The sequence below is a fragment of the Pocillopora verrucosa genome, chromosome 4, assembly GCF_036669915.1.
Source record: "Pocillopora verrucosa isolate sample1 chromosome 4, ASM3666991v2, whole genome shotgun sequence".
Taxonomy (NCBI): Eukaryota; Metazoa; Cnidaria; class Anthozoa; order Scleractinia; family Pocilloporidae; genus Pocillopora; species Pocillopora verrucosa.
In genome coordinates, this window is record NC_089315.1 from 18,008,128 (window position 1) to 18,033,969 (window position 25,842).

The following is a 25,842-nucleotide window of genomic DNA, read 5'->3' on the forward strand; positions in this document are numbered from 1 at the left end:
TGATAATAACGTCTCTTCTAAAAATTTACTTATAACCAAAGATTACAATGTTGACAGACATAAACAAAGTTCACTTTTACATGTTATAAAAATAAACTACAGTGTATAAATTTAATACATCAATCCAAATATTAATTAGCATTCAGTAATAACAAATAGCTGTAAACTCTAATTTTAAATCACTTATCAGTTTAAATTTTATGCTGTTTACGTAAATTTGGTTCAAAATCTCTTTGATATAAATACTTATTCACTGGCTCTTCTCGCATACCAGTGCAGTTGTCCAGACTAAAGATGCGAATTAATACGGGTTTAAAATGATACCTTTTGACCAACATTTCCCTTTGGAGCACAGTTTACAGTTGGCTTTACTCACGGCATATATATTACTTTTCTATTTGTTAATTTCATCCTTAGATTAGTTTATATAGTTTATAAATAAAGAATAAGGACCGAGACGACTCTGGGAAGTCCTGACCCTTCCCATGATGTCATTCAAGGTCGCACAACGAGTCAGTGGGACATAGGTCTACGAGCTTAAATTTGTCTTGAGCATTGGTACTCCTCAGCCTCTTAAGTTAAAACAGTTCGTCCTGTCTATGCGGGGCTAAAACTAGAATTTCATAGTTAAATCTGTTCAATATTTACCTTTCACTGCTCAAATTACCTCTAATTTCACCGTTCAACTAATAGTCACGTGAATTCCTTAGGTATTTGAGCATAACACTGCCATCAAATCTAGGGCATGCGCGAGGGGAACAATTTTGGCCGCCCGCGCGCCAATTTCCCGCGTAAAATTTTAAGGGAAACATAAGAAACAACCGCGTCTCGCAAACTATGTGACAGACAATTGAAACGTTCAAATCTGTGAAGGGAAACAAAAGTGGGCAGAAGGAAAACTCGAGACTTTTCGAACACAAACCTAATTCAAGTACAGGTATCTTATTGATTTACCATTCCGTTTTGAGATTTACCAAAAATGTTCTAAGCTTGTGAAACACCGTGACTTACTGGCTTACGTGGTTGTTTGTAACTCGTGCGAGACAACCTTGTTCTTACAGCCTGAAAGTACAACACCCAGTCAATACAACGTTTACACACGCGCCGACGCTTGACTGCTGCTCTTCTAGTATGTGTTTTCAAGAATTATATTACAATCAAACGACAACTCCACTTGTGACGAGTTCACAGGGAACAAACAGCTCACTTGTCCTTATCCTTAGGGAAAGAAGAAATTCCACATTAGCTCAAAAAGAAATTTGCAACAACTTATATTTTCAAATTAAACATAAACGGCCTCGTGAAAACGTTTCGTTTTTTATGTTGTTGTTTGTTTTTTCAACTAACAGTGAGACAAGTACATGTAAAAGGTGTCATAGAAATAATTAAAAATTGCTTTCTACTATGATACACCGCGCGTGGAGCTAAAATTGTGGAGAGGTTTCACGCGAGGAACTCACCACGAACTATCAGCATTACGCATCACATCTGCATTGTCGTTTGATGGCGATTGTTGCTGGTTGTTTTGATAGAAGTAGGAGCGTCCAACACGGAGAAGCCCGGCACAGAAGAAACGGCCCATTTCCTCCAGTTCTCTTGTTCCCACGTGGTAACCCTTTAAACAAAAATGTAGATTAACGTGTTGATTTTTAGTACTCACTGTCTCAATGACTGACTCACAGCCGACTAACAAACGGATTGACTGGCAGACTCGTTCACTTATTCAGTGACAAAATGACTGCCTGACCTGGCTGACTGACAAACTAACTCTGACTACCTGCCTGCCTGATTCACCAAGTGACTACCTGACGCACTAACTCTCTGACTGAATTACTGACTCCCTGACTGCCTTACTAACTAACTACTAACTAACTAACTGACTAACTAACAGGCTGATTCACTCAATGAATTACTGACTGATTGAATAACTCACCGACTAACTGACTAACTAACAGGCTGATTCACTCAATGAATTACTGACTGATTGAATAACTCACCGACTAACTGACTAACTAACAGGCTGATTCACTCAATGAATTACTGACTGATTGAATAACTCACCGACTGACTCACTCAACGACTGACTGACTGACAGACAGACTGGCCCACTGAGAGACTCCCTCACCTACTCATTCACTAACTCAATAACTAACTAACTCACTCCCTGACTGAATGAAAACTTCCTTCTCTCAACTTAAAAACAGAGAGAAATCCGACTTTGACAGCAGTTATAAAGAAGGGTCCAGTTCTTCAAAGGGAGGATAACGTTATCGAACGGATAAGCGTGAATAAAAAATACCGCGCCATCCACTGAACAGAGATTTATCCACGGGATAATATTATCTACCCTTCGAAAAAGCGGGACCAAAGGTGTTCTAGTTCCACCCAGTAACATTCACAACAGTGTCTGTTCAATTTGTGTTTTTATGTTTTTCGCACTAGCTTTATCCAATGAGAACTCACCTTATAAGGTCCCTGATCACAGCCACTGTATGTACTCTCCATGGTATAACTCCTGACCACTCCAATCTCTCTCCACACCACAACTCTGGCCGTGGATTCTTTGGACGGTTCCACAATGAAACTACAGCTGCCCAGCGAAAACGCTGGTGCAATGTTGTGAAGAACTCGAGGTAATGTCTGCATAAATAAAAGAAATAGTCAGCTTGGTTCGGCAGAAGTGCTTCGTTAACAGAGTTCCTTGGTGATATTTCAAGATGCTTTTTGGATGGGTAAAACTAGCCGCTAATTGCAATAAGATCTTCTCCAGAGAGTAGAAGCAGAGAATAAAAAAGAGGACGCCAAAACATGACGAAGAGGACATAGAAACGGAATGATAATTCCGAAATCAAAAAGATTCTCTTTTAAAAACCTGCCAAGTGCCACTTTTAAGAAAACCACCTATATTGCACAGCTCTTTAATGCCGCTAACATTGTAGAAAGTTTGATAACCTAAAATTCACGAACGGAATTGTAGAGTCTCGCAAGACTATTATTCAAAATTTTCACTCATTATTTTATATTTGATTTCAGTACTCGTTCTCCAGCATCTTTTTTCCCCTGAACTTAGTACCTCCGACCAACCGAATTCGAAGTCCGCACTGAAAGTTACGGATCAAGTTTTTCCACTTAGATTTACGACCCAAGCGCGAAGCGAAACTTTTTAATTAGTGGGCCGTACAGTGAAGCACACGTACTAACTAAGAGAAATAATGACTTCAGTTCGATGCTAACCGAACACGAGAGTCCGCGATATGATCATCATCCTATGATTCCATTTGTGCGAGAAAGAAAAAACTCGCAGCATATGCAAATATTTACCAATCATTTCGCAAAAGGCTACTACTGAAAAGAAAAGTAAAGTTTCGCCTAGATCATAAGCTGCTGTTCGGGAAATGAGCCCATGCTCCCTGAGAAGAATGAGAGCTTCCTTCTCATGAGTATCGAAGACCTAACTTCGATCGTTGCAAAAGTCCAATGCTCACAGGGTGTGTCTCTAGTATCTCTGTCATCTTCCAAGCTCCCAGGAAAAACGTTTTGTTGATAAGTATGTTTTTTTTTTTTACACTCACCCTATATCCGGGATCTTCCTCTATGTCACTCGGGTCCATGCTACTGGTGGATTCGGAGCCAGATAGTTCAGCTACACGTTCCCTGACAGAATCTACCAAGTCACTACTGTCGACTTCACCAGAGCTAGACGAACTAGCAGCCAGTGTGGCAGCTGTGCTGCAGCCATACATAAATACGTTCTTCTTACGTGAATGACCATGGAAGTCACAATAAACCTACAAGAAGAAGAACATGAGGCGGATTTAATCCTGTTACACCCTAATATCAGTACGCATATTCTCAACACTGTTCTTTGTATATTTCCTTCCTATGGTGTCGACAAAGAGAATTTGTTTAACAGTCAAGAGCTTCTTTAGTTGGTGATCATTTCCTTTATTCTCGAGGCCTTTATGTGTGAATCGAGAGTGATACTGTAAGGAGAAATTAGATGCTAGTCACTCTAAGGGGTCAGAGAGTTAAGAAGAGCTTCTGTCGAGGGAAAATGTAGCCGATCTCAAAGCAGCTTCGATTTTGCTCAGGAGAAAAAAAGAGAGAATGATGAGTAAGCGCGAGGACCAAATCGCACCTTTTTGTCGACTATGAACTAGGGAGAGGAAGAAATGATTGTTGTGTTCCTCTAATTTGTCCAAGATGGTACACCATGTAAGTCATGCAAATTAAATTTTGTCCACGCAGTAAAAGAATGAAACAACACGATCACATAACAACTCAAAATTGTTTAGTAGCCGGGATTAACACAACTTAGGTTCGGCACAATTGATCTGTCTCACGGCTACAAGCAAATGCTACTCACCAAAGGAGTCTTTTCAATAGACTGTAAGTACAACAGCAATCCTTTCACGTGATAAATAGTGGGGTGAAGTAGCATGCTGGGATTGATCCAGCGCCTGTTTAAATCGTCACCCGACAGAGAACATCGATGGCTGCAAGAAAGGTTCAATAAAATTTTGTAAAGAACAAGGGTAAAATCTTCATAAAAAAAGTCTTTGTATTTCGTCAAAGGAAACTCTATTTAGTTCTATTAATGAATTAACTTCACGAAAGATTCACAGTATTGTAAGGTTACAGAGCAAGGTTATTTACAGGTATAAAGTTTCTCCTTATGGATCATGAGGAAGTGGGGGATTGAGTGGGTGGGTTGGGTGGGTGTGGAGAATAGCTGACGGTGCCAAAAGAATTGATCGAAAATGCAATACTGAGAAAAATTCTTACAATACTGCACACATCAGATATCATTCATGGCTAAAAATTCACAAGAAAGACACTGATTCCCTCGTTTAGAATTGTTGTATAAGTGGACGAAATATACATATTAAAAAAATCGTTGAACAATAAAACGGAAGGACAGCGGCTAAATTTCTACAAGAGTAAGACCCTACCAGCCATTGATAACTCCGTCAATGTTAAGCATGGGTACAATCTTGAAGATGAAAGTCTCCCGCAGATGACGTGCAGTGTAGAAGTTGCTCATTAAAAAGTCTAGAACTCCTGTATAAGAAAACAATACTGTGTGAGACAAAAAAGTAGAGTAGAGTAGTGCAGTAGAGTCACATATGGCATGAGCTCGCTAACAGATGGAAGTTAATATCAATATTAAGTCTTAAAAAATCTAAAAAGCCAGATAACTAGTCTTGATTTAGAAGAGCAAGGTACAACGGTTACACAGTACAAAGAAAAAGTTTCAAGGTGAAGCAAATTTAAAGTACGTTTTGGTAGTGCATTTTTTGGTGCGATTAAATTGTGAATCTCCTCTTTAATCCACTCCTTTTGTTCGTATGAATTGCACAATTTTCAATCTCCTAGTGTCCGAATGCCATATGGAAACGAGAATTTAGACCCTTATGAACGTTACTTTTTGTCTTTGCAAAAAGCAGTCCGGGATAGTTATCAGATTTGATAACCACTTTACGTCAAAACATGACGACCATTTCGAGAATCGAAGATTTTCGTACCCAATTCGAAATTTTCGCTGTTTATTTGTTATTAATCGCCGTATATACCAATAATTATATTGGAAATTAGTGAATAGATACCGCTCTTCGTGCGTTCTCAAGATGGTGGTCGTCATGGGGTGATAGAGGCGACATTTTGGGCGCAGATGTAACAGGACAGTTGGAATGACACGTTTGATCGAGATACCTTTTTCAAAAAGCTTTGCCCCAAAGTTTAGGTTAGAAGATGAACTTTTCCGGAGTCAAAAAAAAATATCGAGCTGTTCTTAAATCCATTTTCTTTCGACGCAACTGTTAATTATCGCGATGCAAACTGCAGGAAAAAAGTGCATGGGATGGTCTTGGTTTGCCACTTAATCAGTCGCCAACCGCCACTTTGTGTTTTCGACGATGGTTTTAATCTTTCTGTTTATCATAATTTGAACATTGTTGTCTAACTTACGATTTCTTATTACTGCACTTTACTCAGTTTGCAAGGAAACCTTTTTGAAACAATGATAGTTCCTTTCACTGTGCTGTTACTGCCCGAAAAGAATCCTATTAACCAAAACCAAACTAATTCTTTGTCAAACGAGAGCCCCCTGTCACTTCATGCAAAGGATAAGTTCCTGCTGGATAGTCAACTTGGCTTGAGTACAGATTTAACTTTATCTTAATTGCCACAAGTCAGGAAACGGTCAGGAAAAAAAAGTTCTTCAAGGTCAGGGAATTTCACTCTTAATTGGATATTTTCATTCTCTGTTGGTGTTCCTTGATGACAATAAGTTGGAGTAAGACCAAGCACGTTTGCAAGTGAAGGAGACACATTACTTCTTCACTCTGCTGTGTCGGTAATAGATTCCGTAGCTGGTTCACCATTCTGTTCATACATTTCCCCTTGCCTTAAGTATTCCTGGCCCAGAAGAGGTTTCAATCTGCACTTTTGTAATCTACCTTGAAGCTTGGCATTCGATTGCAGTGAGAGATATCTCTCGAGAAGGCTTTCACCGGTCAAATCAGAAATGAAAGAAGAAGGAGTGGATGCAGCCGTGGAGGCACGTTAAGTGAGTAGCAGTATGGGTTCTCCAACATCTCGCATGTTTCGAGAAGCTTTTATTTAAAGCAATCTTCCCATTTACACGATTTCGCGCTAGTAATACGCTACGATTTCATCTTTCTTTTCGCCCATGGGCTGTAGCCGTTTGTTATTTGGACGATTCTCTAATGAAGTAGCAGTATCACTGAAAATAAACTTTTTCTTCTGCACAGATATACAGTTGGAACGTACCGAGACAAGTGCTGAAAAACCTGGGCGCTTCGCCGTCCGCCAAGTAAGTAAAATAATACGAATGAAAATTATTGAGACTGAGAAAGAAGAAGAAGACGCCAGTCGAAAACAATCGGTTTAGAATACTCAGTGTTGTTCGGCCTTCGGACGCCATGTTGAATACATTATTGTTGTCTTAGTAACATGTCACGTGAAAGTGACTCTGAGCAGCGATTGGTTACTGTTTTGTTTTGGTCCCGGTTATTAAATTTGATAACTATCCCGAACTGAACAATCAATTTATTTCACTTCGGTCATTTTAAGGCAGGGTTTCGATAACTTTTTCTGTAATCGGATGCCGATGTTTTTATGGGCTGCTGTGCCTGTAAAGGGCCCATTACAGCGGTAAGAGGTCTTATAGGCGGCGATAAATCGCAGGTTTTATTAAAACCATTGTTTGAAGGATTCGACTAAGATAATAATAATAATAATAATAATAATAATAATAATAATAATGAAAAAGATAACACATAATGAATGTAATTCACCATATGAAGATCGCGTTACCTTTCATGACCCAACTTGAATTACTTTCGCCGGGATGAACACGGCTTGTGAGGAAAATATATGGCCTGTTCCCTAAAACGTATGAAGTAAAGATCGTGCCTTTAAAAACAACACCTAAAATTTTGTCCAATACAAGGAACGGCGCAAATCACTTACTCAGAAGTTCAATGGATTTTGCATCTCTGCCCCGAGGCTGTGCCGTGATGGTGATGACGTCACAAGGATTTCCCGCCAAAGTGCTGCACAGAGTCAAGCGGCGGTAAAAGATATCGTTTGTACTAAAACCGGACTCCAAGCGTGATAAGTGACTCTACATAAAAAGAGTAAGGTACCCACAACGGAATATCATTTTCTAGTCTTGATTTCTTTGAGGTGAAGGAAGGATATAGAGAGTCTTACGGCTAGATTTACAAAAAACGTTTTTAAGGCGAAATTCAACACTTCTCCGTGGTTACTTAAAAACACATCGGCACAAACACACATAAACTACGATAAAATGTGTTCTAATATCTATGATGGCAGATTCGCGGATTAAACCGAAGAAGTCTCTCAAACTTTGTTAAAAAATTTTGTCAAAGAGATGCGATTAGACGACTAACATTTCATTCAATAAGCAACATCCTGTTAATAAAAAAACATTCTAGATTTTTTAAGTGAAGTTTTTCAGATGTTTATCCGGCCTTATATTTCATGGAAAACTGACTGGAAGATTTCCGAACTTCTTCAAAAACTCCAGACACTGTACAAACCTCGACACAGAAAGATGACAACGTAACATGGGAAGACCTACCTGAAGCATAGTGAAGGTGTAGGGGTAGTGATAAGCGAAGTAACATGTATCATTTGTGTGAGGGAAGGTCACGGTGAAAGTTGACGTGTAGTAGGTTTTGCCGGTCGGTCCACCAGTCACCTCACGGCTCCGTGTGAAGTAATTTCTATAATAACAAACATTAGTCCCGACTCGAACCCAGCCGACGCGGTCTTCCTGAGCTTCTAATGTGGAATACATCACTGGTTGCATACCTACAATAGCGAACAAAGTATTGAGTTACTAAGACCATTTCCTTGAGGAACCATGCATATGTCATCCCGACTATGAAATCGTACTAAGTCTTAAAAAAGGTTTGTAGCCTGCAAGAACAGAATCACGTCCCCAAAAATCGTCTTCAAGTTACAAAGCAATTTTCAAATTCCGGATTGCTGAGGTTTACTTTACGTCGCTCTGTGATGAGTCCAAAGCTTGCGCTATCCTCTAAACCAATCAGATTCAAAACTAAAACCAACCACGACTTAGTCACCCGCGTTTTCCCGCGCTTTAAGCCGTTTGCCCATTTTGACTCTGCGTTCTCATTGGCTCCTTGTTACATTTTCTTTTCCTCTGATTAGCTTTTGCGGTTACTTTGGTTTTCGTTTCGACAATAAATCGAAATGCGCTCTCCATAATTTAAGAAACATCTTAAGCTTTCTGAGTACTTCGTGAGTTTTGCAACCCCAGCGAGCACCGATTTTTGGTCAGATGGCCTTCTGACTGCGATACACCGGCCAACGTACGCCAACTTCCCGTCAAAAGTTTGAAGAAAACATAAGAAACAATCAGTGTCATGAAAAGCCTACACGAAAAAATGGAAATTCTATTACTCATAAAAACCAACTTACCAAAGTTGAACTGACTATTGATCTTCTCACAATTAACGATGTTGAATTTGTAAGGAATATCAGCATCCATATTGCTAACCTGAAATGAAGAGAAACGCACAGACTTGAAGTGCCAATATCCACAATTGTAATTCATCAAATATTTTATCTCGCGCGCGATTGGTCGAAATGGGTCATGCGACCGAATACGCTCCGGCTAAGACTGAGGAATATCCGGTGATATTCCCCTAGTGATATTAACCAATTTTCAAACCCTACGTCCACTACGATAAAAGTCTTCGTGTCAGAATTAAGTCAAGGTCAGAGGGCGTTTAACTGTTGTAACAGAAGAACACGCATGTTTTTGTGCTCATAAAGCCTTGCCAGAGAACACTGGAAAGTAAACATCCCACGCAATAAACGGTAAGCTGTTCGTAAACAATTTTCCCTGCGCGTAGCCTCCAGTTGGCGCTAAAATATGCTCGTATAATTTTCCTTAGATATTATCCGTTCCTCGTAGACTCACTTCTTGCATCTCGTAACAGATGTCCGTGGACAAATATTCGAGTAGATTTTTGCGCCAAATAGAGGCTATTGATTATTTAACCTTCTAAGGCATTGTGTCTTTCTTAACAACTCCCATCACCTATCTATAGGGAAGGACCATTAGCGATAGTTTTAATGAAGATAGCGAGCCAAGTAAAGAAAAAAAAGAACATCACAGACGGCCCAGCCCTGACAAGAATTCCCCAGCGGCATAAACTTCATACAATAAATATTACCGACAAAATTATACAGAAAAAAATGTACCGGATACCAAGTGAAAGTTCTGCACACCCACCCTCTCTCCTTCACTTATTAATGGTCCGTCCGACTAAGTTTATCTCTTTTCATACCGGCGATCAGAGTGCTGTAACTACATGAAAGTAGAATTCGAAAGATGCTAAGCTTTGAGCCCGGTAAAGAAATAGAAAAAGATGTTTTTTCGTCTTGTGTAGGGCAAAGAAAAAAATTCTGAATCCCCATGAGTAATCGACCTACTGCTAGGATCAGCATCCGCATATTGCTAGGATTTCTATCTCTTTGCCGAGCTCAAAACTTGCCATCTTTCTTATTCCATTTACAAATCATGACGCTATTGACATTGCTGATCCTAGCAGTATGCAGGACGTGTGTCATATGAACTTCGTAATGGACCTCGCTCACCATAGAGTCCCTGTGGCTCAGTGGTAGAGCATCGGAGCGCGGAATCCGAAGATCTGAGGTTCGATTCCTTACAGGGACTCGGACTATTATCTTTGTCCCACGCTCGTGACAAAACGAAAAAACATCTTCCTCTACATGGAACTGTTAGTTGTGTCTTACGCGATGAAAAGAGGGCAAGAACCCACCTCAAAATAAAACCACTGATGATGGTGTTTACAGTTGATATCAGGATTTAGAACCAGATCATACTCATAATCCCGCACCTACGAAATAAGATGTGTTGAAAAAGGCAAGTATGTTCGATCATTCATAGGCTAGTTCATTACTTCTTAAAATTCACATGGTTAAACGAACAAATGAATCTCCCTCTCAATAAGCCCCCCTCCTCTCCTCCCCTAAAACCAAAAACTAAACTATTAGTTTATATTGAAGCCAGGTAGACCCCCCCAAAAAAAACACGCTCTAATAAGAATTCCTCGCCAATAAGCTCTGTCTTAAAGCCCTGGAGCGTTACAGTGTCTTGGGTATTGTCGAGTCGAGTCATGGATTGTTCACAATTGGAAAGCCAAAACGTCACACATCGACAAAATTTCCAATTTCACGACTGAAGCACCTAAAATCACAATAACTACCTGAATGGCCTTGCGTAGATTGCCACTCTCAAACCGTGATTCAAACTTCAGCGGTCTGGCCGTCTCCTCAGGAGTGGATCTTTCTCCCTCAGAGATGCTGCAAAATGAAAACAAATCCACTGGTTGATTTTCTACATCCTAACATCAGTATGCAAGTTCTCCATACTGTTCTCTATTTATTTGTCATGGCACTTTCGGGGAGAATTTGTCTAACAATCAAGACCTTCTTGAGTTTGCGATCATTTCCTTTATTCTCATGACCTTAATGTTTGATTCAGAGCGATACTGCTGGGAGAAATCATATCCGCATAGCTCTTAAGCCCCGTTCAAACGGTCACGATGGTTGATGATAGTCGATGATAGTTTTAACTATCATTCGCTATCATGTTTGCGTTCAAACGGTTCGTGATAGTTGGCGATAGTTGACAAACTCACGCAAGAAGATCGCGTTATTGTAAACAAATATTGTGCGCTCAGAAATTTTGGTGGCAAATGAAATTTTAGTCAAGAGGCTGCGAGTTAAAGATGCTGAATCCTACCAGGAAATGATATGAATGACTTAGGAGACATTCTGCGAAATTTTGACGGCTACTTCAGTCATTTTACCATTTGCCATTTCGGTTTGAGCCCGTTTGTTGGCAAAACTATGGACCGAAAAACTATCATCAATTATCATTTCGAATTTGAACACGTCCAAACTACATGATACTTAATGATAGTCGATGATAGTGCATGATAATTCGTGTTTAAACGCGCGTGGTGGTTGAAACTATCATCAACTATCAAGACCATTTGAACGGAGTTTTCGGGGTCAAATGGTCAGTGAGTAAATTTTCGCAATCCCGATACAACAACCACAAAATAGGCGATGACAACAAACAAACTTAACAACAGAAGGTGTTATCATGATCAAACACCTAACTTTCTAAACTGATTTGAGAGGAGACCCATGGTGGTCAGAACTGGGCGAATTACAACGTGTATCTTGAAAGTTTAAGTTTGAAGAAGATTGATTCACACATTGAAAAATTAAACTGACAAATGAGACAAGCGTTTATTCTGTGTATAAACCTGGAGTTGCTATGTTTCCGTGCATGTCCTAATTTGAGTTGCTCTTTAGCCACAGCTAATAACCCGTTGTCAGGTGCTCCTCCAGGGTCACCGGGTCGTCTTAAAAGCTGATCCAGATCAAATACAACTTTGTTTATCACTCTCTGTGGATGAATCTGCCGTGCAATGTCCCTAAAGATCATAGTTCTGAAAAACAACAAGCAACGTTAGCACAGATGGATCAATGTCATCTTGGCAAGGCCGGGATAAAAAGATAACAATGCCTCGTTTGCAAAAATTAAAAAAGAAAAAAAGAATGAGTAGTGGGTTCTATATTGCCGTGCGTCTGTAAGATCAAAGAAGACGTTTAAGTGTGGTAAGAACGTTATTGACACACTCTACTGCGTCTCTTTTTATCACTTCCATGATGACCACGTCATCTGTTATCTAATAGTGAACAAACGCACAGCAACACGGAATCCGTTTGACTGTGTTACAAGATAGAGAAAGCAAAATGTTGTTGATGGTGCCGTCATCTAATCTACATGTGTATACGTATGTATGTTTGATCATAAGAACCAATCAAAATGAATGTACAATCCAGTATATGATCCATCAAATATTTTTGCTCGTGCGTGAATGGTCTAAACGCATCACTTGATCAAATATTCCCCATCTAAAACTGGGAAATATCCAAGTATAATTTTCAAACCTTACCTCTACTACGATAATTCTCCGTTTAAAATTTAATTCAAGACGAGAGAGCGTTTTATGCTTGTTACAGAAGAAGGAAATATTCATTTGTTCATATAATCGTACCAGAAAACACTCAAAGGAAAACATCCCACGCAGTAAGCTGTTCGTAAACATTTTTCACACACGTTGCAAAATATTTGAAGGATAACAACCACAATAGCCTCCAAGTTGCGCGAAAATATGCTCGTATATTTGTCCATTAACATAATCTGTTCCTCGAAGCTTTCAGTTTTCCTCGAGCTTCGCTCACGGAAAATTGTTCGCATCTTAGAACAGGTAATGTTAGCGGACAAATATCAGTGTATATTTTCGAGCCGAATGAAGGCTATATTTATCATATAGATATTAATATATCACAGATGAAGTAAAAATGTAGTAAGTTCACCAGAAACACACTCAACTGCGCGCCGTGAGCCACTTTCTTGTTCTTAAAACAGTTTGATGTCATCCGTGATATATTCACTAAACACACGCAGGGGAACGTGGAATCTCTTTGTCCATCACCATATTAAACAATCCCGGTTCCCTTTTGGATCGTCATAGTCTCGATGATATGTCATATCCTACTAAACTGGTATTTTTCAATCTTGCTCGAGTTAAATGTACTTTTAACATCGTAAAAATAAAACAACAACAACCAAAAAATACCGACGTACATGTGACTCAGAACTTTAAGGAGATTGCTTTTTACGCGCTCTCTCAGAAGGCATAGACTTCTGAGAGTCTGTTATTTCTTGTACGGTCCGACTAACGTGGATAAGAAGTAAAGGCACAGGAGGGGACTGGGTCGCGACTGTTTTTTTTATCTTAGGCACAGTCTACCCCGACCTTTAAATCGAGTGCGAAACAAACAGTTTTTAGTCCGTAAGCTGCCCGTCTTTTTAATCATTCCAATCCTAGACTATGAAGTGCTCTCTGTCTCGCCATTTGATTCGTCCTCCCACAAACATTTTTAAAGACTAGTATCTCAAACCATTTGCACTCTTTAAGAATTTGAAATCACGTTTAACAATTTGGATAAGCCCTGTACCTCTGTAGTCCAGTTTTTTTCTGTCCCAGTGGTTCAGGCTCGGACGGTGGATAATGGCCGTACACATCAGGTGATGGTGTCTTGACGATTGGCAGCACACTTTCAAAGGTACCATTGTTATCAACCTTAGCGGTGAAATTCGCGGATGAAGATCTCTCTTCCTGAGTAATCTCTTCTTGTGTCGCTGTGGCTTGTGTCAAAGTTGGTGGACTGTAGCAACATAAACAAAAGTCATATCTAAAGCTTAGTCGAGATTAAATTTTTTTTTCGTTTCTTACTTCCGTGAACACATGCGGTTAAATGGGCTTTTGAGGCGGCCTTCTCCGTTGTTACCGTGTTCAGTATTGAGGTTGAAAGTATCTGTACACTATTCACTGATTTTTACAGGAGAGGGGTAATCCTTACTTATTGACACTCAGTGTGCTTTGGTCAATGTATACATCTCATTATGTCTTAAGCAATATACCAAACGTCAACTATTTGCGACGAATTTAGGTAAAATAAAAACACTTGTGTTAAATGTTTTAACCTGAGTGCACGCCCTAAATATGACCCGGACAAAAAACAAATTTCTTATAAATTACATCTAACAAATGTGATAGAGAGTTTCTGTGGCTCAGAGGTAGAGCATCGGAGCGCGGAGTACGTAAATCTGAGAGTCGATTCCTCATGGGTAATCAGAGTTTTTTCCTTTTCCTAAGCTCGTAAAAAAAACTTCTTTCTTGATGTTCAACGTTATTTTTTAAATCAAAATTTCCCTTCCTACACCTCTACAACATTTCGATTTGTTTATCCTTCATGCCACTTTAACTAATATGATCTTCTGAGGCTCCCTACTTTCGACCTAATTTTTATTGAACTCTGCAGTATGTCCCCACCTTTCAAAATTCATAGAATCAAGCTGGTTTGACAGATGGCTTGGTCCGGTTGGCGAGCAGGACAAGGGCTCTTCAGAACCTGTTGGAATTACTATTGGATATGATGATGTTACCATGTCATCTTCCATTGGCTCGGCAACTTCAACCTGACGAATGACAACAACAAACATTTTGCATGATTACACATCAACCTTAAACTTTTCAAAGTTATCAAAAGATTAGGCAATACTTGCATCAGCTTTTCAAGCAGGCAAGCAGATGTTGAGAATAGATAAAAAGATTAGTTTAATGTCAGTGTCTGAGAAACCTGCGCACCTACCCCTCCCTAAACCCGATATTAACCTTATTAACTTGCTATCAGTGGGCTTTTGTTTGGTTAAGGGAGGGGTAGGTAGGTGCGCAGTTGCTCGGAACCTGACATTGATCTGATAGTGTGTTTATTTGATAAAAATCCAAATTCTCCAAACTAACAAGCAATTAAATGTACATGTATACATATAAAGGAGATCAGTCAACACTAAACTCACTAATACTTTAACCTATTCAATTGGCCTTTGGCAAATACCCAGTAATTTGCCTTGTTCTGTTTTTTTTTTCCCCAGAGGAACAATATAGATTATTAGCTATTTACCAAATCAGAGTCAGTATGTAAAGTGAAAAAATGTGACCCAGGATTTAAAAATGTTGTGTCCTTGGTCGCACTTTTTCACGGAACAGATCTCTCAGCTGGCAAATACCCCACATTATATACTCCAAATATATGATAACAGATCTAATTGGTGGTGATAATCTTGAAGTCGCCACACTACACATGTTTTGGCACAAGCTAAGAGAACCTGCTTTAGCACACAAGATGACTGCTTACTGGTGAACTTTGCAGAAAGATGAATGTTGCCTTTTCAAACCACAGCTATTTACCTGAAATTCAAACAGTTCTGGGAAGTACTTTTCATACATAGCCAGATCATCTCTTGTCTTGACTTGTTTGCTCTGATTTGAGGAATTAATCTCAGGCTTTTTACCCTTGTTGCCATTTTCAAGCCCTTCTTTATCATCTTGACTTGCACTACCACTGTCATCTTCTTCTTCCTCTGATTCCACATCAGTAGACTCACCTACATAGAGTAAATACCTTGATTATAAGATTACTTCTTATGTGTCTTATAGGATTAAGTAAAACTCCTCATAAGACACTTATGTCTAGTGTAATAGAATTTAAATCTATAAAATTGAGGAAATCTCAAAAATTTTAGTTGGAGTGACAAAGTTTTCTGGTGGTTACCACATTAAAGTACCTAATTTTGTTTTAATAAAATAATGTCTATTCTAAAAAAAAGTTAAATAACCTTACAGCAAATAATGAAGGTTGGGTGTGATTCGACGTCAAACCTCTAAAGATTTTCAGAGTTGGCATCTCTGCCTTAGACTTAACTATACAGTAGAGAGTGTTTCAACCCGCATATTGTAATCACCTTCCCCACTATCATCCAGTAGATCTTCTACAGCTGAGTGGCCAGCGCTGTCTAAATCTAACAGAGCAAATGTCAGTGGTGATGATAAGGTTGACAACGGAAGCTTGTTAGTTGGAAAACATCTTCGTAGAATCTGGCTGCTGAGATTGTTTACCCCTTCAAGTTCGCGGCCTGAAATGGAACAAAAAAGAATCCCCTGTAAAAATGTAATAAAAAGCATGTACCATAGTCTAAAACATTTTGTATGACATAAAAATTTACTTACACTCCAAAGTCTCCAGTGACAAAGTGTACAGGGTTTTAATACCATCAGCTTGGATAAACGCCTTCTTACCACTTCCTAAAATTCAGAAATTTAACCATACTGATAGATCTCATCTAGTTATGCACATACTGCTTTCAACATTATTGATCCTGGCAGTGCACAGGATGCTAGCACACTAATGAGTTCTCTTTGTAACACTCAAATACTGTAGCATGCACAACCAAACAAATAAATTCTGCACCTTATTAAGCAATCACCCTGTGTTAAGTGGTTGGTAGTCAAAGTCCCTAATCCTTTCATTCCCCATGGGTGACCGCTTACCGGTAATACAGGTTTGACTGTAGCATGCGTGACCAAACAAATAACATCTTTCCTTGATATTTCTATTGGTTTGCAATTCAAAGCAGCAAGTTGACTATCAATTTTTGATACTGTTAATTCAGGATAATTTAGGCCATTTCTTCCTTCAAACATTGTAACAACTAACTCAAAATAATTTAAAAGTGGGGTAGCAATACAAGAGGACATCCAGTTCTCTACAGACTACAAAAAAATTGAGAGGGCAAGATATCCAAAGCAACATTCACAATCAATATTTCTCAAAATTTCTTTTTGATTTACACAATGTTTTGGCCATTTCAGGGGTGAACAATTTGTCTTTCAAGAAGCAACATTTATCAACCACAGTGTACCTTCTGACATTTTAAAGATTCAAACAATGTAATCAGTAGTCTCCTCTATTAACCCTTTAACCTGTAGGACTATCTAGCATCTAATTTCTCTATACATTATCACAACTGGATAAACCATTAAGGTTATGAGAATACGGGAAATGAACACCCCTCTCAAGACATTCCTGATTGCTAAACAAATTCTCCTTGTTAATAACTAATGAAATGTATGAGAACAGTATGGAGAATATGTATTGGAGAATATGTATTCTCAGGTTGGGGAGTAAAAGGTTAACATACTTGACATGGTGATATTCTTGATCACATTCAGAATAGCTTTTCTGATGTTTGTCTGTCTGTGATGATGATCTGTTCTTTGCCAATCACAAAACATTTGTAACAGCAGTGGAACAGCTCCATAGCTGACTGCTTTTGATGCACAGCTCTCTGTAGAAAAAAAGAGAGAGACCAGCCAAAGGTGATTACTTGGTTTTTTAGCCCCTGCTGAAGAAAACTTTTCTGCTAGTCTTTCTATATTGTCATAAGCTTAGACATGGTAAAGGCAGTTGTTTATACTGTCCAATAATTTACAGTCCAATCTGTATTAAGTGCTAAATAGAGATTGACTGCTTACTAAAGGTTCCACAGAAAAGAGGTATTATTAAAAAGGTAATAAATGCCATCTCATGCCATAATTGACCACATAATGTAGAAAATTTGCTCAAAAATACACTTTACATTGATTTTGGAAGATAGGCATGAATCACAATTTATTCCTGATGAGTGGTTCCACTTTAAGTGACCATTCAACACAGGTGATGGGACTCAGTCAAAGGTGACCACAACTGTTCAATAGAGGTGGCCACTTCATAGAGGTGAAAATTACAGTAATTGAGGGGAAAATTTTTTGGAACTTTGAAACTGACCGCTTAAAACAGGTTCACCACTTAAAAGAGTACCACTTAAAACATGTTTAACTGTAGTAAACTATCTTATTTGAAAGAGACTTTTTAGCTCTTTAACTTCAATAAGTGACCAAGACAGAATTTCTCCTTACAAAATTTCCAAAGTTAGTAACCTGAATATATAAATATTATTAATACTAAATATATAAATGGCAAGAAAATGTATATACATGTATGAATATTTTAAGTAAAGAAAATTTTAAATTTAAAAAGAAAACTTTGCTAGATTGTAAGATTTTGAGTGTGCAGTCCCCATCCCCAATTAACAAGTCCAACTCTGTTCCTTATTGTAATTAAATAGCTCTTAACAATTTTTTCAGTCTGCTTAGCTGTCTAGTAAAATCTGCTGCACAGAAACTTAAAAGTGCTACCATTCTTTGAAGGAGGGATGCCTCATGGGACAAATATGCCTCTTTGAAGTCAAAAGAGCTTGCTATTTTTTTGTAGCAGACTACTGAGTGTAATCTGTGGTGAGCAGATAGTAGCCTCAACATTACAATTATAACAGCTAACACTTCATGACTGTATTATGGGTATATTAATTTACCAACACTTCACTGGATCAAAATGATTCTTATTTTTCAGGTAACTGTTTGGTATTTTCAGGGAGCTGTTCTTCACAATTACCAATATTGGTTGCACTACACTCTTATCTACATCAAATTCCTATGATGTCTGAACTTGTAAAATTCATAAAAATGATTTGCAACAACTGTGACATAGGGAATATTGCAAGATAACTACAATAATAAATCAGGTTATTCATTTACATGTAGCTCAACAACAAAGCAGCTTTCACATAAAAAGTGCTTAGGGATTACAAATCTAATTATTGCTGTTGTTATTCATTGTGTTCAAACAACTTTGAAGAATGCAAAGAACAACAGACATAGGTAACTTGAATTGAACTCAAATATTTCTTTATAATGGCATCTGAATTACAAATGATTTAGGGTGGCTAAAAATTCCATCAGATGACTTAATATATGATTAACTGATGAAAAAAAATGGAGTACTCACTTGATTTTACAAGGGTAGCAATTATCTCCAACACCAACCTTAAATAACGAAAGGAAAACAAAGCAATTTCAGTTCTTGAAAAAATATGACCCCAATTCTTGAAGGGGCACTGTGACAGCTACTGTGAGGTATGTAGTGCCTTTAACTCCCAAGATCTGATTGGTAATTCTCCCCTCTTACTGCTGCACATTTCCTTGTAAATTACTTATGAGAATTTGGTGTTAAATCAAGAAAACCACTTCTATCTGATAAGTTTGAGTATTCTTATTACCTGTTTACTGGGTAATGTATGGATATTAGAGGAAAAAGTTAAATGTTTTAATCACTGCTGGGAGTGAGAAGAAGGGTTATGAATTTCAATTCTAATCAACAGATGTAAAGCTGATTATTCTAAAAATAAACCATGGAAAATAAGATAAAATAACTGCCATTAATTTAAAAGTCAATGTAAACAGAGAAAATAGGAAATCATTTGTGAAAATTGACTATATTACATGTGAGTAACACCCTCTAATAAATTGTTCTTACTAGTAAATTATCAGGCTCTGTCCACATAATTTGGAAATGCCAATTTTGTTCAAAAACAAAAGAACAACAAAATAGCTCTGTAAAAGATCTGATGATGATCTAAGAAATAAAATGCAAAACCAAATGATATACCTGCATTTCAAGAGCTAAAAGGTAAAAATGCATTCTTACTTTAAACAGATAACCCTCTTGTGACCACAGCTGGTAACCACTCTAAACAGAACACCAACAGCTCCTGCTTTGGCCAGGGCATTGCAGTTGACAGCTTCAAAACAAGATTCAACAGTGCACTCTTAGAAGAATCAAAGGAAAGCTTGAAGGGTCTTGACTCTTCTAAGATATATGAAGAGCACAGTTCTAAAAAGCTTTTATACAACATAGCTTACTCATGTCCTCCAACAACAAGTAGCTGGCTAAGGTACAGTATCTAGCCTTGCCTAAGACACAACCCAAGTGATGAAGAGAAAGCATACATGGCTAGGAACATGTGACTGAGCTTTGTTTAGAATCATAATTCCTTCTGGAGAGAATATATCATAGTGGCTGAGGAGTAGAAGCCAGAAAAAGTCAACCTTGTGGCACCCCCACCACACAAAAGGTTTGACATCCAATCATGGAAGCCTGATAACAAAAGGTCTTAGATAAGCCAGCCATAGTCACCAGGTGGGGACCTAGTGACAAGCTGTTAGGGGTGATGGAAGTACCAAATGATAAAGGAGAACATGTGTTAAGCAGTACTGTATCAAGTGGTCACCCTATATCAAGCAGTTGGTTACCACAGTTCTGAATTTGTTTCACCTTTATCACTATAATTGTCACCTCTATTAAGATATCACCCCTATTGAGCAGTTAGGGTCACCTTTGACAAAGTCCCAATGGCTTGTCTGTATTGTCATTCACCTGTATTGAACAGTCACTCAAAGCAGAACCACTCAAATAACACCCAGAGTAATCTCTCAAGCAATTTTTAATCCATATTTCTATCCCAAATTCAAAGTAAGTAGCATTTTTGAGCAAGATTCTGTACATTAAGTGGCTAATTATGGCATAAAGTGGTGTTGTGTTTGTTTTTTTATAATACTCCTAATCTGAGGGACCTGTATTAAGCTGTCAACTTGTATTTAGCAGTCACTCTGCCATTCTCCATGGGTAACTCCTTAATACAGGTTTGATTGTACAGTATTTATGTGTGCCGGAACTTTTCAATAATATATTGGTAACTACTCAACCAAATAAAATAAAATTTGGAGGGGTAGTTTAACTTTGGCAGTTACTTAATGTAGGATAATTTTCATTAGTTGGTTAATGGCTCAAATGGCAACTGTTGCTAAAGAAACCAAGAAAAAACTTGATTTAATGAAATATGGTAAAAAATGATGAAAATAATAAATAGCAGATTTTGATCACTCAAAAAGACAGAAATTTGTTGGTTGATTGGGGATTCAATGAGCTCTGATGAGAGCTCCCTATCACAAGAGGTCTGTCGGTCAACTGAGGAGTCACTGAACCCTGATAAGAGCTCCTTGTCACAAGAAGTTTTTCACTTAATCATGGAGTTAATGAGTTCTGAAAAAAGCTCCTGATCACAAGAAATTTGTGGCTTGATTGGGAGAGAAAATGAGCTATGATAAGAGCTCCCAATTGTATGAAGTTTGTTGGTGGATCAGGGAGTAAACAAGCTCTGATAGGAGCTCCTGGTTGCAAAAAGTTTGTTGATTGATCAGGGAGTTAATAAGCTCTTAAAAAGGTAAAAAAGTTTACTGAAGAATACTGCTAACAACAATTTCAGGAGATAAACTTAGATTAAATTTAACCTGAAAGATTATTCTTAGTTTTCTTAGAGTGGTTCTGCTTTAAGTTATTGTTCAGTATAAGTAGAGGACTCAGTAGAGGGTGACCACAACCAATTAATAGAGATGACTGCTAAATAAAGGTGAAAATTACAGTAATTAAGGGGAAACAAATGTGAGACTTTGACAACTGACTGCTTAATTCAGAGTGACCACATAATATAATGCTGCTTACCACAGGTGAGACTGTACATCCAAAAGCACCCCCTAAAAATTAGCGTGTAGCAAATCACTGACCCCAAAATTTGTGACTATGACTGATGAGGCAATGATCTATGGGTATCAGCTGATCATAATTTGAAGTCACATATTTTGTGTGGTAGGGGTGCTATGTAGAGCCTTTTTTAGACCTCCTTTAGAATCTCCTCTTCAACTGCATGTAAAGTGGCCATAGTCAAGATTTAGGACACACCATGTATTTAATATATTAATTATTTGTAAATCAAGCCTTCATCTTATAACTTCATAGGAATCAGAAGACGAAAGAAAGAATGACACAAAAACAGGTGACTAAAATGAACATGATGAAGCTTATATTCCCCCAATTTATGACAATGCATGTAAACAATGTATGGCAGAGTTGAACATGTACAGTTTGATAACTTACAATTGGCAGAGTAAAGTTTAAGGACTTGTAATGCAGGTTGTAGAACCTTAAAGAATGTTGTATTGTTCTTCACCATATTCATTGTGACTTGGAGAGCTCCAGTCAAACGAGCTTTCACACAAAGTTTACGATCTGTGAACAAGCAGAAAGCATGAAGAATTAATGAGCAGATCTTGGGAGGTAAATTGTGGATGGATTGCACATCTCTGAGTTTTTTTAATTTCAATCCATTTCAATATTCTCCAACCTGGTCACCCTTGTTTTTTCTTGGTTTATTCTTGCTTATTTTGTATTCCTGACAAACTAAACCACGATGCCAAAATCTCCCTCAGAGGTAGTTTTACAAACAATTACTGAACAAAAATAAATACAGCAACAGGTAGCTCTTTCACTGACAAGAAGAATTCATTTTGAAAAGACATGCTCCATATGTGTGAGCAAAAGAGTGTCATTTCCCTTTGAGAACTGATACATTTATGTGATTTTCTAAGCCAGGCCTCTTTCAATTTTCCTCTTGACTGCAAGGTTTGGTTTGGCATGGCCCCTGATTTTAAGTGATACTAAACCACTCAATTGAGATTTTCTTCAGGAACATGACAACAAAAGTACTTCAGAGACAGTACCTGGCAACCTAATTCTCTACTATATCAAAATTAAATTAACTATTCATGTAGTGCTTATTGCAAGCCCCCAAGCACTTAACATTAAGAAAGAGAAAGAAACAAATGATTCGAGGCAACATAAAGCACTTGAAAATCCCAACTGGCAGGAGGCAGACCAGTTGGCTATTTACAAAGTGCAGCCACGGAGTTGAAATAGGGGTGACCGAGAACAAATCCAGCGAATAGCAGGATGGAGGACCACCAGATTACGAGTTCAGCACCCTTAAACATATACTACACATAGGGACTCTAAATACCCTATTCACAATGATTCAAGTAATACTCTTCTGTGGTCAATATCTGAACCCAATGATGTATATCAGGGTCAACCATGTGCAGACTTCACAGCTTTCTTTGTAAGAGGTTACTGGCTCTCAAGGTCAATATATTCTAGATAACAAGTATTACCCAATGCCGTGTTCCTTTCAGATTTATCTGTCTACATAAACCCGAAAAGATCACCAGGTATTAACTTACATATATCTAACATCTCACCTTTTGGCCCAACTTTTGTTAAAATGACATGGCAAAGCAGCAAGGCCTCTTCACAAACTGATGCCTCTTTACTAGCACTCACAATCACTCTTAGTATGATATCTACAGTACCCTTGGCTGCAAGAACAGATGCCCTTTTACCTGTTTTCAGGCAACAAAAATTGTAAGTTCATGACAAATTTCTGTAGAATGGGTATAATGTTAAAACAAAGAAGGAGAAATTCTGTCTTGATCACTCATGGGGTTAAAAGGTTAACATGATCTAAATGTTTAAGTAACATTTCATATATTGATTCAGACCATAGATTCAAGCTTCCCTTGGTGATACGATTTTTCATATCATATATTTTGTTTATCATATGCACCACATCACCCACTGAGCAAAATTAGCCATGATAGTTATATTTTAGATGTTTCCCTATCGTGATCTTTATTTCTACTCTAGTTTTCAAAATCATCATAATCTACAAATTATGCCTAGTTACATGACTTCCTTTCGTAGTAGCCGTAGCACAGTAAATGGTTTTAACCAGCAGGTAACATTTGTTTATGCAATCTGATTGTGCAGGCGACTGTAATCCTTATAAGGACTTTTGTTGGTAGTGGTGACTGATGTTTTGAAAACCTTAGCAGAAGTCATCTTAGAGTCCAGTGAAGAGTTGTTGTTGTCAGTTGAGTGTTATAAGTCTAGTTTATCTAAACTGATTGGTCAGATTAGCCATAATGTTATCAGCTGTAAGACTGAAGTCTGGTGAGTGGGTCCTGATTGGTTTAAGTTTCGGTCTGTCTGTATTAGGAAGTTCTGTTTTGGTCCTCTTCAGAGTAAATGCAGTGAAGAAGTCATTTGTATGGTGCAGGTAATTGTTAACGCCCTGCCATTTAGTATTAGTCAAACTCTACAACTTTCAGAGTAATTTAGTATTACCAACTGAGTTTTAACCCTCTAACTCCCAGAAGTGATCAACATAAAACTTCTCCCTATTATATCCATACATTAATCAGCAAAAAGGTAATGAGAATATTCAAACTTATCAGGTAGAAGCTGCTAACTTGATCTAGCACCAAGTTCTCAAAACTAATTTACAAGGAAATGTTAAGCAGCTGAAGGGGAGAATTAACCATCAGATCTTGGGATTTAAAGGGTTAATGTAAATTGGCCACCATAAAGAGTTTTAAAGCTAACATTTTGAGCATTAGCCCTTCATCAGAGCAGCATTCCATTTGTTGTTATACTCTCCCATCCACACAGCACCATTGTTTCTTTGGAAACTTACCCCCTTTCTACAACTTTCGCACTTCAACTAATTATGAATGGTTAACCTTATGACCCCTAAGAGTGACTAGCATCTAATTTCTCTTCCCAAAATAACACATTGAGGTTAAAAGAAAAAAGGAAATGACAGCCTGGCCAACAAAAGAAGTTCTAGACTGTTCAACAAATTCTCCTTATCAGCACCTTAGGAAATATATAAAGAACAGTATGAAGAAAATGCATACTGACATAAGAGTGTAAAGGGTTAAAACACAGATACCTGTGGTTAACAGTTCGCACAGACAACCCAAAATGTTCAGCATGAGTTGTGTATCTGCTGACATCTACAAGAAACAAAACATTTTCCTAAATTTTCACTTAAACTTGATCCACAAACTGAGATGTTTAAGATTAAAGTTTCTCATGAAAGAGCTTTACCTCTAGAACTAAAAGCAGTGTTGACAGTCCATCTCTAAATTTTGTCGTCAGATCCTTGCGGCATTTTTCTGCAAAAGTGTTTATCAAAAAGTTGTTACATGCTTATTGCCATTGTCAGAAATGCAAAGTGTGGTTCAAATTTATTTAAATTTTCCAAGCTAGCACAATTTTGATTTTTCCCTCATTTATTGCAATGCATAAATAGTAAAAGATGTTTGAAAAAAAAAACCGTTAAATAAAAATTAATTCGTACAACAACTTTTAAGTGATGCATGATTGATTGTAAAAAAATAATCTTACTATATTTACAGTAGAACTGTTCCATAAAGACAATTCTCCTTATTGTGAGCAATTAACGTTCAGTACTATCTAACTGACTGAGAGCATGCTGGTAACGTGGAGAAAAATAAGTCTTTGAAAATTTAGTATATCTTTATTTCTGTGCTTGGTAACATGATGCTAAATTACATAACTGTAACCGTTACCTTGAGAAGACAAAAGTTGCTGAATTTTATTCGTAACGTAACGCAACTGTTCGACATCAAGCTTCTCTTGATCATACTTGGCCTCGGAACCTGCGAGACACAGCTTTTGTAGTTGCTCTAGTAAAGTGCCTATCCTTGCACTGCTCCTAAAATAAAATTTGGCCAGACGTTTTCACAACACAAACACTCGTTCGGACAAGGAAAACAATTTCATTGAATGTTGCAAAAAGTGGAAACTTACCCCTTGGAGCTTGTCTTGCTCATATTCTTTTGACCTCAAACTTTCGTATAATTTTCATCCGATTTCGTATGATACCACTGGTAGATTAGTAACAGAACCGCAGAATTTTTCTCACAATCAACCACACAAAAAAAAAATGGACCAAACGTCACGTCATAATCCAAAGAATCTAGCTCCGTGTCGTATCATTGCTGGTTTAACGCAAAAGAATAAAAGTATCGCAGTGTACAGTCAATTTTTCTTGTGCCTGTTGATGTTTTGAACATATCTTGACTAACAAAACAATCTGTATGCTCTACTCGGTTGGCACTCTCTGGATATCATTCCGTTGAGTACACAAGCCAAACTTAATAGAAGTACAGCCAT

The 25,842-nt window shown here is 37.9% G+C and overlaps 1 protein-coding gene and 1 non-coding gene across 2 annotated transcripts; one reads left to right on the forward strand and one right to left on the reverse strand.

Annotated features, from left to right (window-relative positions):
- Nucleotides 1–25,842, reverse strand: LOC131769177 (cytosolic carboxypeptidase 1). The gene is made up of 27 exons (XM_059084930.2): nucleotides 25,477–25,842; nucleotides 25,236–25,381; nucleotides 24,751–24,818; nucleotides 24,593–24,656; nucleotides 23,061–23,201; nucleotides 21,904–22,035; nucleotides 19,618–19,711; nucleotides 18,919–18,956; nucleotides 17,234–17,380; nucleotides 16,263–16,337; nucleotides 15,998–16,168; nucleotides 15,444–15,640; nucleotides 14,526–14,671; nucleotides 13,648–13,857; nucleotides 11,883–12,068; nucleotides 10,812–10,908; nucleotides 10,365–10,442; nucleotides 8,995–9,073; nucleotides 8,129–8,361; nucleotides 7,495–7,648; nucleotides 7,339–7,410; nucleotides 4,953–5,061; nucleotides 4,367–4,496; nucleotides 3,573–3,788; nucleotides 2,464–2,640; nucleotides 1,461–1,615; nucleotides 1–1,218 (listed from the first exon to the last, which is right to left on the reverse strand). Exons 1-27 carry the CDS (start codon nucleotides 25,497–25,499, stop codon nucleotides 1,158–1,160), a joined length of 3,399 nt encoding a protein of 1,132 aa, XP_058940913.2. The 5' UTR covers nucleotides 25,500–25,842; the 3' UTR covers nucleotides 1–1,157.
- On the forward strand, nucleotides 10,186–10,258 carry Trnar-acg (transfer RNA arginine (anticodon ACG)). Its single transcript has one exon. It is a non-coding gene; the product is annotated as a tRNA-Arg (tRNA).

Bases quoted from the DNA above. Each gene is read 5' to 3' on its own strand.
- LOC131769177 (XM_059084930.2), bottom strand. From the start codon at position 25,499: ATGAGCAAGACAAGCTCCAAGGG. The intron at 25,382-25,476 runs GTAAGTTTCCAC...ATTTTATTTTAG, and splicing joins AGCAAGACAAGCTCCAAGGG to GAGCAGTGCAAGGATAGGCA. The intron at 9,074-10,364 runs GTGGGTTCTTGC...TCTTCATTTCAG, and splicing joins ATCAGTGGTTTTATTTTGAG to GTTAGCAATATGGATGCTGA.